The 17,358-nt window shown below is 36.9% G+C and overlaps 1 protein-coding gene across 1 annotated transcript in view; it reads right to left on the reverse strand.

Annotated features, from left to right (window-relative positions):
- LOC102487571 (contactin-associated protein-like 3) overlaps positions 1 to 17,358 on the reverse strand; it is a 222,793-nt gene that overhangs the window by 102,560 nt on the left and 102,875 nt on the right. The window contains 2 exon segments of the mRNA XM_027768474.1: positions 1 to 102; positions 13,893 to 14,036. The exon segment at positions 1 to 102 is cut by the window's left edge and continues 2 nt beyond it. Coding sequence (XP_027624275.1) covers positions 1 to 102; positions 13,893 to 14,036 — 246 coding nt within the window.

Raw genomic sequence — 17,358 nt, forward strand, 5'->3', positions numbered from 1 at the left:
TCAGATCCATTGCTTTGTCACCAATAGAAATGAGTCTTAGGCAGCCTTGAAATCCTCCCAGGGGACTTTCACATCCAGAGCTGGAACGGTTGTCAGGACAGGCTGAATATAGGGAGGACAAACACAGGACAAGAGGAACAAGTATAGTTCTATTTCACAATATTTATTACTTGAAAGGAATACACTTCAACCTGCTCTGCATGACTGTACCACTCATTAGGGAGGAGATAGGAACGCTCGTTAGAAGTGATAAAATGCAAGAGAACTCCTAAATTCATAATTTTTAAAACGAGGAAAAAATTGAGGTTTAAAATTTCTATAACATCGGCCAGCTGATAACATAGTAGTAAAGGTAGCTGATCCCACATGGCTAACTACACAATTCAAGTCCTAGACCCAGTGGCTCCAAAGTCATGACAGGTGTATGTGTTTACGTGCAAAAATCTTAAACAGAGAGAGAAATGAAAAAAAAAAAAAAGGAGGGAGGATTTTGGTATGACCAACCCCATAAGGAATGCTTATCATTTTCCCTATGTCTCTGTCTCTCTCCCACAACCGTGTGTGCCTTCTGACAATTTTTTTTAAAAAATAGTCTTTTCCTAACAAGAACTACTACACAGCCAAGTGAGGAGAATCTTAACTTTTCTTTTAAAAACTCATCCAAGGAATAATAATGCATCAATCATTATGTAGTATATGTGGAAGAAATTAAAATGGAGGTGAAATTAAAATAACTGAAATCATAGCCCATGTTTTACTTAGGATATACGGTATTTATGGAGCATGAAACATGCTATTTACATGGATATTCCAATTTACCTAAAACATGCTAATTCTCTTCCATGTATGTATTTCATGTGTTGTGATGTGTGTACATTTGGGAATATTTTTAAAGCAATACATTTTTAATACTGACTGGAAAAAAGTACTTAGATTTACTTTTTTAGTAATATTGTTTTTGGTATCAAGTGATTTGATCAAATATATGACCAAAGACTATATTCTAATGTTCACAACACAAAAAGTACCAGAACTTACCACACTGTTATGGTACATAATGATAAACAAAAAACTTAGCAGCCTAGAATGTTCTCTAAATAAAAAAAAAAAAGTAAAATATGCATTTGATTATCTCTAATATAAGAAGCTAAACATCTTATCCCAACTATCAACTAGTTTCATCTAAATTACAAATTCCTATTTCTGGGTGGGCTTTTCGGAAGGATGGTACTTTCATAAATATGAGCAAGAGCACGACTTTATCTAAAATAAGCAATGTTATTTCCACATCAGCCCAACTTATATAGAAGTGGAGACTTGATGGGACCAGCAGATGGCATAATGGTTACATAACTAGACTCCCACATAGTTGACCGTCGTTCGAGTCCCAGATCCGGCGGCTTAAACTCACATCGGGCAGGTGTGCGAACGTGCCCAAGACCCCAGGAGGAGAATGGAGAAGAAGGGATTGCAGCGTGGCCATCCACCCCAGGGGGTGATTTCTCACTTTCTGACTCTGTGTCTCTCTCTGTCTTTCTGGCGAGTGCACGCGCCCTATAGCAAAATCCTCTCCAAAAAAAAAAAGAGACTTGAACATGTTGTCGCCTCTCCTGAGCTACAATATGACAACCTAACAATGGAACTTGGATTTACATGTTACAATGAAAATACTCACTATCATTAATGAGAGCACAAAAATTGTAGAATATCTTTATTATTAATAACTGCTTAGAGAAATAGTATACTAATTCAGAATAAAATTATACGGCATTTCTCTAAATTAGGAGTCTACGAATGTTTTCTGTAAAGGTCTAGATAGTAAATATTTTAGACTTTGTGGGTCAGATATGGCCTCTGTCACATATTTTTCTTGTTTTGTTTTGAGGGTTTTGTTTGTTTGTTTGTTTTTTAATAAGGTGTGTGTACTCACCAGACAAAGACAGACAGAGAGAGAGAAAATGAGAAATCACCACCACCACCACCACCCCCAGGAGAGGTGGCTTTGCCTCCCTTCTCCTCCATTTTCCTCTTGGGATTTTGGACATGCACACATGTGTGCTCTGTGAATTTTCAAGCTGCCAGGACCAGGACTCAAACCATGCAGTGGATCATGTGGGATCCAGCACCTTAACCTCCATGTCACCAGCTGGCCCGATTTGTTTTATTTTAACTGATAATTAATTAATTTTTAGACAAGGTCTCTCTAGTTCACATTCCTCCTGCCTCAGCCTCCCAAGAAGCTGGGACTACAGTCACATCCCTCGATGCCTAGTTTTTCAGATTGAACCTGGGGCCTTTCATGTAGTTTCAGCCCGTCAAGTAGAAAAGTCTACCAACCTCGGCTACTGTGGCTAGGACTCTCATTTTACTTTTATAACCCTTTAAAATTATGAAACAATTCTTCACTTGGGTCTATGTAATAACAAGTTATGAGCCATAGTTTGTCTGCCTCTGATCTAAATAAACACTTAATTTTAATATATGTATATCAAAGAGGCACCTCATTTCACAGTTGCTTAAGGCTCAAAACACCATAAATTGAATTTGATTCATTTAATTTTATATCATGAAATTTAAATTTTTGAAAAATTTTATTCTTTAATTTTAAAAAGAAGCTTATGGAGTCAACAGTGGTATGGGGTTACAGCGCTGGACGCCCACGTGGCCCCGCAGCTCAAGTCCTGGACTGAGCAGCTTGAAAAGCATGCTGGGCACGTGTTCGTGCTTGCCCAAAATCCCAAGAGAAAAAGGGAGGAGAAGGGATTGAAGCATGGTCATACCTCCTGGGGGTGATTTCTCACTTTCCCTCTCACTATCTATCTCAATGCCCTATGGCAAAAACCTTAAAAAAAAAAAAAATGAAGAAGCTCATTTATGTTGATTACATGGACACTGTTTTGTCTTGTTTTGGTTTTAAGAAGAATTATTTTATTTAACTTTATTTATTTTCTTATTTTAATTTGACCAGAGAGGGACAGAGTGAGAGAGAGAGGGAAAGTGAGAAAGTAAGTCATCAGGTCCGGGACTCAAACCGTGGTTGGTCCTGTGGGAGTCCAGCGCCCTTAACCACCACACCACCTGCCAACCCCAGGCACTGTTTGTTTGTTTGTTTGTTTGTTTGTTTGTTTTAAACTTGTGAGATATAATCTCCTACTTTATTTTTCCAATTATTTAATATTAGACATTAAGGAATGATCATAGTGTACCAATATTTATCACTTAGAGCTTGAGTTTTTCTATACTGTTCTCTTTTTTAAAAAATGAAAATGTGGGGCCAGCAGGAGGCATGGTGGTTAAGGCACTGGACTCCCACATGGTGGACTGTGGTTCAAGTCCAAACCCAGCCGCTTGAAAAATCACACCAGGCATGTGTGCATGTCTACCTAAAATCCCAAGAAAAGAAAGGAAGAGAAGGGATTATAGTATGCCCATCCTCTCTGGGGAGTGACATAACTTTTCCTTTTTGTGTCTCTTTCTAGCAAATACACACACTCTATGGCAAAAATATTTTAAAAAATAAATTTTAATTAAAAATTGAGATATAGTACTCAACCATTGTGTTTAAGTGTTTTTAGTAAAAGGCAAAAGATTTATACGATCTGAAGAGAAACCAGAGTATTTTGTTTAAGTGTTTTTCACTAATCTCTCTTTGACTTTATATCGTTAATCATTACTATACTTTCAATTACAATCAGTGAAACATGCTCTGAATGCTTATACTCTGATATTTTCCTTAAAATTTTTCATAAAAATTAAACATTGTGCTTAGATTCTTATTTTCATAGCTGAAGACTTACCTCTTTAGTATTTCAATACCTTCTACTTCAGAAGTGTAAAGTAAAAGCCCCCGACATATTTGACTTTTTAAAAAATGTATTTATTTTACTTTTTCATGAGAATGAGTGTGCATCAGAGAGAGAGAGAGAGGCATCCTTAGGGTCTGATCTTGCTGTGATCACCTTCCCCCAAACTCATGAGCACACACACACACAGTATGTTTTGTGTTGACTCAGGGTACAAACCTCTGGTCAACCATGTGGCTGCCAGCATTGCAGGTAGGTGTGCTACTAATGGTACCACTGAGACTTGGCTTTTAAACTTTGTAAAAGTTATTGAAAATAATATCACAAAGACTTGAAAGTTTAAAATGTAATGCCGTGTTTTTAAAGTTTTGAAAAAATGAAATATTTGATATGCTATATATTTAACTCATCTAGAATTCCCTGAAAGATGGGAGATAGAGTAAACCATGTGTCCTTACACTGCACCATATTAACAATTAGATGTTTAAGCACATTAGGATAAGAACCGAGAGAATATTAATTCAATAGATACTTAAATAATGAATTCCAGAAATATCAAAAGATCTACTGAACTTCCTTTCACCGGTTAATGTTTCCTGACAGGTAGCATAGTTTGTAAATTCAATAACTCTCTGTTAGAAAAATAAATAAATAAATAAATAAATCCAAGCATCCCCTCCCCTCTAAAAAAGTTAAGAAACCTTGCAGCCAACTAGTAATAAGATATTTTACGTTCTAATAATGAAATTAAGCCAAAATTCTGAGATGGAAGATAGCATGGTTAAGGTGCTGGTTCTCACATGGCTGACCCTGTGGTTCAAGTCCTGGGCCCAGCAACTTGAAAAACACACCAGGCAAGTATGAATGAGTGCCCAACATCCACAAGGACATTGGAGAACAAGAGTTTATGGTGTAGCCATATTCCTGGGAAGGGGGAAGTGACTTCTCATTTTCCCTCTTTCTCTAGGTCTCTGGCAAGCACACACACCCGAAAGCAAAAACAAAACAAAACAAAATAAAAACAAAAACAAAAACAAAAATAAAATGGTAAGACTCAAGAAAATCTCTTCTCAGATTAGTTTCATTTGTGTAAGCATTTAAGGCTAGCAAGATAAACCAGAAGCAAAATATTAGGATAAGACTTCTCTACAGACTTCAATACAATGCAATTGCAACGTTCTCTGCTTCTGGCAAGGTTTCGCACAAAGCGAATGTGGAGATTGTCAACACAGCTGTCAATTTCGTACTCCCAAAGTCATGGAATGAGAGATGGCATTGAACAGCACTAAGAGTCCATAAAGGTAAGTACAAAAATGTGACCTTCAGTCATCCTCAGTTTCAGACATGAATGCAAAAAAGTGCAAAACAGATGTACAGCATGCTACAGTGCTATTTGATGAACACTTCAAAAAGATAAAACTTCAAACTAAGAAAAATGAGTACACGACAGTCCAGAAGAGAAGTCTATATCTGTGACTTCAACTTTCTATTATAATAAGTTTAATGAGCTCTAGAAACCCATTTCCATCAGTGATTCATCTCAAGTCTTTTTCATTTAGTTTTCTTTGGTAAAAAAATAATAACATTTTCAATTTATTTGTCATCAGGAAACTGGTGGTTCTTTGTTTTTTTTTTTTTTTTTTTTTTTTTTTTTTAGTTGCTATGTAGTCTAGTACATTATTTATTTGTTTGCTTATTTATTTATAAAATATTCCATATTCATTTTCTCTAAAAACAGTTACCCTATGTTGATTTCAAATGTATAATTGCCTAGATTAGTTTCAATCAGTGGTCGATGTTATACTATAAGAATGAAATTAGTGTTTGTGGTTGTACATATTGAGGCCATTCTAAGTTTATGAGCTGGTTAGGAAGAAAATACTGTGGGCTTTATCTATCAAGCCTGTGTTCAGCAAGCCAATATGAGATGCCTATGGAAAAGGGAAACAACAGGAAAGCAACATTAATACTCCATTATGGGGTTAATTTTCATCTTTTTAATTCACTCATTTCATTTTTTAGTGAGTCTATGTCTCAAGTGAAACTATATTAACAGATATTCCAAAAACTAAATTTGCTGAGAAAACAGAAGACTTACTATGTCTCTTTCAGTGCATGGAGGGCATTAAGGGAAGATTTGGATCATGTAATCTTTAATGTACTAAAACGGGTAATGAATATTAGCTGAACCAAAGGCTGTTTCTATGTGAGAAAAAGATCTGTCTAGAGTTCATATGCATCAGTTCTACTCAACAACCAGCTTAGGTTGCTAAAAATTGTTAACTTTGGGGTTTCCCAAAGTTTACTATACAAATGGGTAAATTCAGTTAAATAATCACACACAGGAAAATGCAAAATTCACTGCACACACTAAACACGTTCAACGGTATCAGCAAGTGCAAAGTTTATAACATCAAAAAATAAAAGCAAAAACAGTAACTGCTTAACGGTAGAAAAATGGTGCAGCAGAAAGGATATTCACGTAATGAAACATGTACATTCTTTTGATGAAAGTATTAGTAATTTTATTCTAAATGTATATACTATCTGTTTCATAATAAAATTAACAACATTATGAGTAAAAATAACTAAAATTTGTTTATTACATTAACATGTATATATAGTCACATATAGCTTTGTGACAGGAATATGTTCTGAAAAATGCAATACTGGGGACCAGCAGTTAGCGTAATGGCTATGTTGCTGGACTCCCACGTAGTCTACCATGGTTCGCGTGCTGGACCTAGTGGCTTAAACTCACACACGCACACGAACCCGGCGTGAGTTTAAGCCACTGGGTCGGTGATTTCTCACTTTCTCACTTTCTATCTCTTTGTCTCTCTCTCTCTCTGTCTGGCGAGTGCACACGCCCTATAGCAAAAACCTCTAAAAAAAAAATGCAGTACTGAATGATTCTGTCATTGTGTGGACATTGTAGAGTGTACTTACACAAATTAGATGGTATCGCTCACTACCTACGTAAGCTATGTAGGCTACAAACCTGTACAGCATGTTCCTGTACTAAACACCATAGGCAATCATAACAGTATTTATGTATCTAAACAAATCTAAGCATAGAAAAGGTACTAAAAATAAGATTCAAAAGATTAAAAATGGTATACTTGAATAGAATACTTACTATGAGTGGTGCTTTGGGGACTAGAAGTTGCTATGGTGAGACAGCAGGTGAGGGGTGAATGAATGTGAAGGCCAAGGACATTACTGTACACTACTGTAGACTATAAATACCGCACCCTTAGACTTCACTAAGTTTATTTTAAAAATTCTTTCTTGGTGGGACCAGCAGTTAGTGTAATGGTTATGTCGCTGAACTCCCATGTAGTCAACCATGGTTCGAGTCCTGGACCGGGTGACTTAAACTCAGGCTGGGCACATATGCGTGCGTGCCCAAGATCCCGAAAGGAGAATGGAGGAGAAAGGATTGTGGTGTGGCAATCCCCCCTGGGGGGTGATTTCTCGCTTTCTGTCTCTCTGTCTCTCCCTGTCTGTCTGGCGAGCACACGCACCCTATAGCAAAAACCTCTCAAAAAAAAAATATTGTTTTGTGGCATATGCCTGAATTTATGCAAATACACTCTTCAATAACCAGGCATTACAAAAATTCATAAGTAGCATGTTAGACCCTGAATGGGATACTAGGTTTATAAATGTGCAAATCACATGCATAGTACATTTTATTTGGTCTCATTTACAACATTAGATGGCATGTCCTTCTTACCCCTCTGAGTGTTTCCTAAATATTTTACTTTTGAAATGATGGCTTTTGGATCTATTGCCTTGTTTTTAAAGTGAGTTGTTCCTTAGGATCATTATAAAATATATTATAGGTAGGAAATGTTTTAAAATAACTTTGGTCAGACACACACACCTCAGAATATGAGCAAAGAAGCTAATCAGGATTTTTTTTTTTTTTTGGTAGAGGTTTTTTGCTATAGGGTGTGTGCACTCACCAAAAAGACAAAGAGAGACAGAGAGACAGAAAGACAGAAATCCCCCCCCTGGGGGACGGCCACTCTGCAATCCCTTCCCCATCCTCCTCTTGGGATCTTAGGCACACACGCACTCGTGCCCAGAGTGAGTTGAAGCCACCGGGTCAGGGACTCAAATCACGGTTGACTACATGCGAGTCCAGTGGCATAGCCATTACGCCAACTGCTGGTCTCGAAGCTAATCAGAATTTTAAGAATGGACTTCTTCATTTTCATAGTCACTCTGTGAATGGGATATTCTGGGATTTTCAGTGATTCGATAACAGAATTCATATTTTTTGTGCTTATCAATTTGAGGGATGCATTTTACTTTCATATTGTACTAGCTTATAATTTCAAAATAATTCTACAAAGAAACTAGTATAACTCAAAGCTAAGTTAATATTATTAGGCAGCAACTGAAGCATTGACTAACGAATATCTTAGTATGGACACTGTTAAATGCTATTTCTCGCGCCCAAGGACTTTCTGCATGAACATCCCGGGGATGAAGATTTATTACCTCCTTGGTAGTCCTCTTGCCCCCACACTCCCTCTCCTCGGCTGTGCAGTCTCCTGATTGTACCCTATCAATGAGATGGCGAGCATTCTGACCACTGTCCAGGCAAGTCTGACGTGCTCCCTGACTTAGTAAGTTCTTTCACTGTATTATCTCTTGAAAAAAAGAAGTCGCATAACTGATTAAGTTCAACTAACAGTCACTTTGGGCAAAACACAGGCTTTTTTTCATTAGGTAGTGAGAAATCAATTAGATTCTCTAAAGGAGCCAACACTCTGGGAATCTCATGTACGATACAATAAAACTAGCATCTAAAACAGAAGAAAACATGACAATGATCATTTGATGTTGTGACAATTCTACAGAGCAAGGGAATGAAGAGAGCCCCCAAGGGTGGTCCACGTAAGATCAGTCTCAAAATAGGATCCTGTAAGGAAGCCTACCTAGCAGACATGTATTTCAGCACAAGGTTTACAATCCATCTTTTTGCAACGTCCCCATTGCAAAATAATGGGAGTCAGCATAATCTGTAGGTTAATACTGTATTATAAAAAAAAAAATACTGTATTATTTATTTGGAATTTGAGAAAAGAAAGCAGGTCTTCAGTGTTCTCACCCCCCCCCCCCGGCCACACACACATGCACACACACACACGCAAACACACACACACACAAATGATAATTGTGTGTGCTGTGTATGATGGCTGTGTTAATTTGCCTGTGGTAATCAGTAACCAATGTATACCTATATAAATCATCACTCTTTGTTTTTTGTTTTGTTATTGGGCATGTGCATTCACCAAAGAGGGAGAGAAAGTGAGAAATCACCCCAGAGGGGATGGTCTAATTTCAAAAAATAAAGTTAAATAAAATAATTCTTAAAAAAAAAATATTGAGAGGCTGGACAGTGGCACAGCAATAAACTATGGTGTTCTGCGAGGCCAACTCACATGGGAAGGCTCCAGGTTCCTGTCCAAGGCCTTGCTGAATACATAGGTATGTGTGCACCAATGATTTGGGGCTTGCTGAGGCTGGGGCTGTGTTCCCAAGTCAAAATCCTGTTGGAGTGCTCTCTGTGTCTTGTTGATGGAAAGAACAAATAAATAAACTTTGAAAAACATCTATTTATTATCTCTAAGTTTAGAAATGTCAGTAGTCTAGACAGATCACTCTGTTTAGAATCTTGCAAGGGTAAGGTCCAGATGTTAACCAGTCTAGACTCTTTGATGGAGGCTCTGGGAGAGAATGTGCTTTGAAGAGTATTCAGTTATTTGACAGAATTCAATTCCTCAGTAGAAATGAGGTCCCATTCCGTGTCAGCCAGGGACTCCTAGCTCCTTCAGGCCATCTGCATTCTTCCTCTTCTGCATTTTCCCCATCCATCTCCTAAACCAGCAACTACGCACAGACATTCTCTGCTTCTGCTCCTTCTACTTCCCCCCGCCACACCTCTTCTGTTTCTTTTCTTCCTCCAACCGGAGTTCCCATAAGTGCTCATGTGACTAGGCCATGTATCACAGTTCCAGGGCTTGGAGCATCTTCGGGAATCATTTGATCTATCACAAAATATTCCCTTTTCGTTCCTGAAATGCTGTTTGCTCTCATACATTTGTCTTTAGAGAAACAGCAAGTATTTTCTAACAGAAATGGGAATGTATAAATATATATCCATTGCTTCACAATATCCATTGTTTACTTCAGTAGTTTCTTTCTGGACCTATTCCATCTGGGCTAGCAGCTGAGTTAACAAAGCAGTATGGATCACACTCCATCATTTGTTTCTGTCATACAGAAATAAGTAATATTCCTGTTCCATCTACTTTTTTTGTGTATATACTTTGTATTATTAATCTTAATTGACACATGATAACTGCACATAGTTACGGGGTACTATGTGTTTTTTGACACATGTTACAATGTATAATGATCTAATCAAGATAATTAACATCTAGCGCCTCAACATTTATTATTTCTTTGTGTTAGAATCATTCAAAAATCCTCTCTTCAGCCACCATTTCCCTATCTCTCCTTCCTCTTACTCTTCTTAACCTCTTGAAAACAACCACGATATCATATGACATCAGTATTTTTAGGTTCCACATCTACCTCTTTGTCCCTCTGTGTCTAGTTTCTTTACTTAATATAGTCTCCTCTTGATCCATCTATATTGCCAAGAATTACAGGATTTCATTTTTAATGGTTGCACAGAATTCCTCTGTGCACGTATACCACCTTTTCTTTATCCATTCATCTGTTGATAGGCACTAAGGTAGATTTCACATTTTGACTCTTGTCAGTAATGCCGTAATAAAAATAATAATGCCATAATAAACATGGGGGCACAGATATCTCTATGGCATACTGACTTCTTTTTCTTTGGGCACAAGCTTAATCTTGGGATTAATGGACACGTGGTAGATCTATTTTTAGTTTTTTTGAGGAACATTCATGCCGTTGCATAGTAGCTGTACAAACTTAGAGCTCCAAAAATTTACTTTTCCCACAACTTTGCCAGTTCTTTTGTATTTGGTTTGGGAAAATTTTATTTGGAACAATTATTTGTCAATATCACATATGGCTCCAAGCAGACACAATAAGTCTTGGTACTCCTTCACAAAACCCCTTCATTTAGTATTATCCTTAGCACTTGACATTTCTCAAATCACTGATGTCTTGGATAAATTATTCTTCTCAAACTAATTTTGTTCTTTGGAAAAAGTTGTCATCCTTTGCTTTTTATTTATTAATTTTTTGAAGTCTCCTTATCTTACCATCTACTCAAGATAGATCAAAACATTAAATTCTTGAAGTCAAAAATTTCAAGTTCTTCACGTTACTTTGTGTCTGCCTAAAGGAGTAAAGCATCTAACTAGAGATATGAATGTACATAATATGAAAAGGTGACTTGAGGAACAGTAAAATTCAAGAGTTTATTGGAGCTAATAGTGATTCATGAATCAGTAGGAAATGATTCAGAGGCTTTGCCAAAGGAACATAATGGGCATCTTTTATAGGGCAAACACAAGAGTAAAGTAGAAAACTAATTGATTGTTTATAGTTGCCTTTTTTCATCTATCCTGCTGGAAAGTTCTTAGTTATAAAAGTTAGCTGATCAGATTCATTAACCTTAAGTTTGATTTTTCTTTAACACAGGAGTTTATGAGAAATAGCACAAGTTAAATTTTGCATATGTTTGAAAATCAAGCAGAATGAAGGTTGTATGAGGCCTAACTGGCTTTGTCTGCTCGGAGATTCTTTAGGCCAGTAGTCCCTAACTTTCTGGTATCAAGGACTAGTTTCATGGATGACAATTTTCCATGTACCAGAGATGGTGGTAGGGAGGATTCAGATGATTCAGGATGATTCAAGGACATTATATTTATTGTGCACTTTATTTCTAAAATGATTACATTTTAATAAATTGAAATAATTACACAACTCACCATAATGCAATATTTGTAGCCTCTCCCCAGTGCTAGTATCACTGCCTCAGCTCCAGCTCAGATCATTAGACATCAGATTCTCATAAAGACTGTACACCCTAGATCCTTCACATGTGCAGTTCACACCCTTATGAGAATATAATGCTGCACTAAGCTGACAGGAAGCTGAGCTCAGGCAGCTGTAAATGCAGATGAAGTTTCCCTCACCTGCCTTCTACTCACCTCCTGCTGTGCAGCCCAGTTCTTAACAGGCCACAGACTTCTATCAGTCCATGCCCAGGGATTGGGGACCCCTGCTCTAGGCCATCTTCATAAACTTCAACAAATAAAATTTATCTTTTATGGCAGAGGGCAGCTCAGTGAAGTCTTCAAATACATGTAATTGTGTATTTGGAAATGTATTTATTGCATATGAAACACCATAAATACTGATTAGGCAGAATACAATGCATAGGGTTACCTATGAAAAATCTTTTCTTCTAGATCCATATTCTGTTTGTATATGATTTTTAATTACTATAATAATGAAAAAATATATTGAGCTTTCCACTAAGAATTATACATAACTGAATTCCCTAAATGATGCCTGAGTGTTTACATATTCCCTAAACTTGCAGTGAAAAGGCCTGTCTGCATCCCTGTTCATCATGGAATCTCCTACGTAGTTGAAAACTTTCCTACTCAATGAGTTTTCTTATCTTCTATGTGGTGATATGGAGTGATAACAGGATGATTTATTGTACAAGGATACATGCTCTGATGTAATTTTTTTTCACTTCATTGCTCCTCTTAACTGTGATTTCCAGATTTAGAAGCTGAACCTTTGGATTTACATAATGTCTCACAGTACCATTCTAGTTTCAATAGCTGGACTTTCTTGTTACTGTTTTTGGTGCTTCTTTTAATAAAACTAAAGCAAATTTCCACTCTAATCAAAAATTCTGTTTAAATTTCTTTAGCCATATCAGTTATCTTGGTCAGTTCTGTGGCTTAAAGAACAAACATTTATTTCTCCTGGTCCTCGTTGCTGGGAAGACTAAGGCCACGGCACTAAAAGATTCCGTGCCTGGTGAGGGCCTGCTTTCTGTTTCATAGATGTCCATATTCTTAATATTTTAAAGAGAGAGATTGTTGCTGCACGGCACATGCACTTGCCGGACAGAGAGAGACAGAGAGATAGAGAGTGAGAAATCACCCCCCAGGAGAGATGGTATGAGTTTGAAGTCACTGTGTTTGGGGTTCAAATTGCAGTCGGCCATGTGGGAGTCCAGCAATGTAACCATTACACCATCTGCTGGTCCCACAGATGGCCATATTCTTGCCGCATGCTCACATAATGAAAAGAGTGCTAGAGAGCTTTCTGGGGTCTCTTATATAACGACACTAATCCCATTCATGAGCACTCCTCCCTCATGATTTAATTACTCCCCACAAGCTTCTAATACCATCTCTTTAGGGGTTAGGATTGCAACATAGGAATTTTAGAAGGAACATTCCATCTTTTGTAGCAGTAAACTATCAATTACACTATGGATTCCACTTAGTATGCATTTCTCCTATTAATTAATTTTTGTTTCTGATTTCCAATGTTTGGAAAGTTCTTAACAGTTCGATACTTCCTATTACTTACTTCTTTTAAAAAAAATCATTCATCTCTCTACCCATAAACCGAACTTTGTGTAATAATAATTCAATAGTGTGGACTGAGATGTATAACAAGTCTATAACTTCAGTCGAATTTTATGTAAGCCAGTGACTTTGGGCAATATGATTTATTTTGTTTTTACAAGGGGTACAAGTATAAATGTATCTCTTGTAGAGATTATGATTATTTGACATTTGAAAGGTTCTACTTGCTTCTTGTTTACTCTGCATAACTAAAGTATATTTTCTTTTTATGTCACATGAAAATATGAACTTATTTAAACATTAAGTAAACTTTCTATAGACACTTACTTTTGTATTGGAAAGAATAATTGACTAAACTTTGTATGTTCTTTTAAAAATCAAAGGTATTTATTTCATAGAAAGAGATAAACACGTCTTCAGTATTTACTTGGTTTGAGTGTTATGGGATGAATGGCAACAAAGATAGAAATGGTCCAACTGCCTGTAGAGTTTGGTTGCCTTCACTTACCTCCGAAGTAGTAGATGTTGCCCGAACCAATCAGCTGAGTCACCGAGGACTGAACAACTGTGTCATCGTCCACCACCACATTCAGATGGCTCCCTTTAGCAGATAAGGACACAGAATGCCACTGCCCGTCATTTACTCTGGTACCTGGAGGAAATAAAATGAGTTAAAAACAACTACAAATTATGAACTTACTATTTGTGAACAATTTGATTCAAATGACTAAATAAATCAAAAAGCAGTATTTACTCATTGATACAGCACTGAAAAAAATTAACCACCTTCAATTAAAATTTTTATCATGATAATGGCAGAGGAATTAAAATATTACTTCTTTTTTTATTTTATTTTTAAATTTTTATTTACATTTTTTAATACATTCAGTTACATTATTTAGCTTACAAGGTGATCATTTCAATATATGAACATTTCTCCCCAGTCTAGTTGATCAAAATATAGCAACACTACCTCCCTGTCTCAACAATGCTGTCTTCGTATCCCTCCTCCAAATGTTCTTCCCCAGGCCCCACTCCTCCACACACAACACATCTGGCATTCACATCCACCTCTTCTGTTTGTACATCCTTTAGCCCGTCAGTTTCAGTTATGGAGTGCGGACATTCGGTTTATATTAAGTGGGGACAAAAATATTACTTCTTCTAAAAAGTCACTATAACGAATTATAATAAGGTGCTTACTGACCAGATGTAATTATCAAATGTAACTGATGAAAGTTTTAATAATGGGATAAAAAACACACAATTTCAAATGCAAAATTCGCTTGCTCCACTGAATCTAACAAAAAATATCTATATTTTTGAATTGATAAAGTTGTGCTCAGAAGAGTTGTGGAAAACTTTGAAATGAAAGGGAAAGATCACTGACTATCCCCTCTAGTTACACCCACTCAGGTAAGCTCTGTTCACTGTCTGAGCTGTTTAACAGTTTTGCAACTTGTAGAAACTGAGAATAATGCCACATGATCTTTGTCTTTAGAAATGCAAATTATTTATGCCTAGTGGGATACAATTGGTTATTGACCCATTTTCTATCTGTCTATAAATTCATTTCAGCATTTCGTACCTGCCTATACAGATGTGTGTGTGTGTGTGTGTGTATTGAATTCTCCTTTGAACCAATTGTAACACCATACTGGTTTCTTCATTAATTAATTAATGAGTTAAATAAAATCTTTGATATATGTTCAAGTGATTTCTAAATGAATACACTATGATTATAGTTATGATTATAACCTTATTTCTAAAATAATTTTATTTATTTATTTGTTTAAAGTTTTTTCCCATAGAGTGTATGTGCTTGCTAGAGAGACCGTGAGAGGGAAAGTGAGAAATCACCCCCTAGGGGTATGGCCACACCACAATCCCTTTTCCTCCACTCTCCTCTTGGAATCTGGGGCTTGCACACACATGTGCCTGGCATGAGTTTTAAGTCACTGGATCCAGGACATGAACCATGGTTGGCCATGTGGGAGTTCAGCACCCTAACTTCTATGCCACCTGCTAGCCTCTAAAATTATTATTTAATATTTGATAAGAAAATTCTGAGGAAAGAACTGAAGTTGTATTTTATATATAAATATACCATATTTTATATATTTGTATTCATATCCACATTATTCTGTGATTCTTCATACTAGCTATGAATTAATGGTGTGAAATATTACAACCTAATGAATTATCTTTGATGGCAAATTTAAAGTATTTAAAATCACTGAAGATACTATGTATTTTCTTCCATCTATAAATATATGAAAGATAGTGCCACTCAATGGGTTAAAGTGAGACTAGCTTCACGAGGCCTATTATATCAATATTCCACTCATGTTTAAAATTAGGCTAGGATCAAAATGGCTCAGGAGTCAACTGTATCACAATACACTCCAAGGAAATAGAAATGCTTCTGTGAAGCTTTTTGATGATGGTCTTAGGAAGCCTGTTAATTATTCGAACGACCATGCTTAATATACTTATCTTCCAAACACATTTATTTTGATGTGAATATAGCATATTATTAGCATTTCAAATATAGTACTTAATATTTTTTAAAATTAACATATTAATATTTTAATTTCCCCTTTTAAGCTTTAATGATGTATGAAACAAAAATAGAAGTAATGACAATGTGTAAGGATATAAAATGAACTTTAAAATCAATTGACATACCCCATGGCAAAAATCTAAAAAAAAAAAAAAAAAATCAACTAAGGACACAATTGTGACTGTTTCTTTTATTCCAGAGTTGTTTCTCGGGGGTCTGGGAGAGTCACACCGACAAACATTAACAGAGGCCTAGGAACATTAACAGACCAGAACACTTTGGTCCATCAGTAATAGGATACCTCATCCTGCTCCTAGCATGGTGTTTTTGTTTGCTTGTTTGTTTTGAGAGATTTTTAGTATAGAGCTCATTTGTTTGCCAGAGAGACAGAGACATGAGAGAGAGAGAGAGAAAGTGAGAAATCATCCCCTAGGAGAGATAGTCATGCCACAACCCCTTCTCCTCCATCCTCCCTTCTCTTTTATTCTCCTCTCAGGATTTTGGGCACACACACACACACACATGCCTGGCATGAGTTTCAAGTCATTAGGTTTGGGACTTGAATTACAGTGGGCCATGTGGGAGTTCAACACCTTAACCACTATGCCACTTCCGGGGCCCCTAGCATAGTGTTTTTACGATAATAGTAAGCCTTCATATCTCTTAGAATAAAACACAGGCACTCTTTTGCTGATTTCTTTCAGGAACAGAACCTTGTATTTTTGTTTAACCAATTACTAGCCTGAGAATCAAGAACTCACCTATAACTGACAAATCTGCTTCCAGATGTCCCACCTTTTTGGGCCAGGCCAATGTAAAAGACTCCTTATGCTGATTGACAACTCTCCTGCTCTCAGAGCTATAAAAAAGGAGCCACTGTATTTCAATACCCCCAAAAATACTTTTGTCTTTCTCCTGTCCAGTCACTCAATCTCGTGCTTAGCAATAAACTGCATTGTTATTTCTGTAGTTTGTTATTTCCAGTGACAAAATCTTTATGTAAAGCTGTAGATGTGTAAAATTGAGCAACCAGACATGTGAAGAGCACCCTAGTCAATCCTCATCTGCCCTATAAAGGTAACTCAATCCTACACAAGGGGCTCTTGAGCTATCTTAGTGTACTACCACGTAATAAGCCGGCTTCTTCTGCTTGACCTTGTGCTGCATTCAATTCTTTGTCTGTGGCACCAAGGATCTGATTTTTCTGAGACCACACACCCTCTCCTAGGACACAACCATGAGGGCCAGCAGGTGGTATGGTGGTTAAAGCCACTGGATCCCACATGGCTGACTGCATGGTTCAAGTCCCCACCTAAAGCCTGAAAAACATGCTGGGCCTGTGTGCAAACATACCCAAAACCCCAAGAGGAGAATGGAGAAGAAGGGATTCCAGCTTGGTCATTTGCCCAGG

The sequence above is a fragment of the Tupaia chinensis genome, unplaced genomic scaffold (assembly GCF_000334495.1).
Source record: "Tupaia chinensis unplaced genomic scaffold, TupChi_1.0 Scaffold146604_1, whole genome shotgun sequence".
NCBI lineage: Eukaryota > Metazoa > Chordata > Mammalia > Scandentia > Tupaiidae > Tupaia > Tupaia belangeri.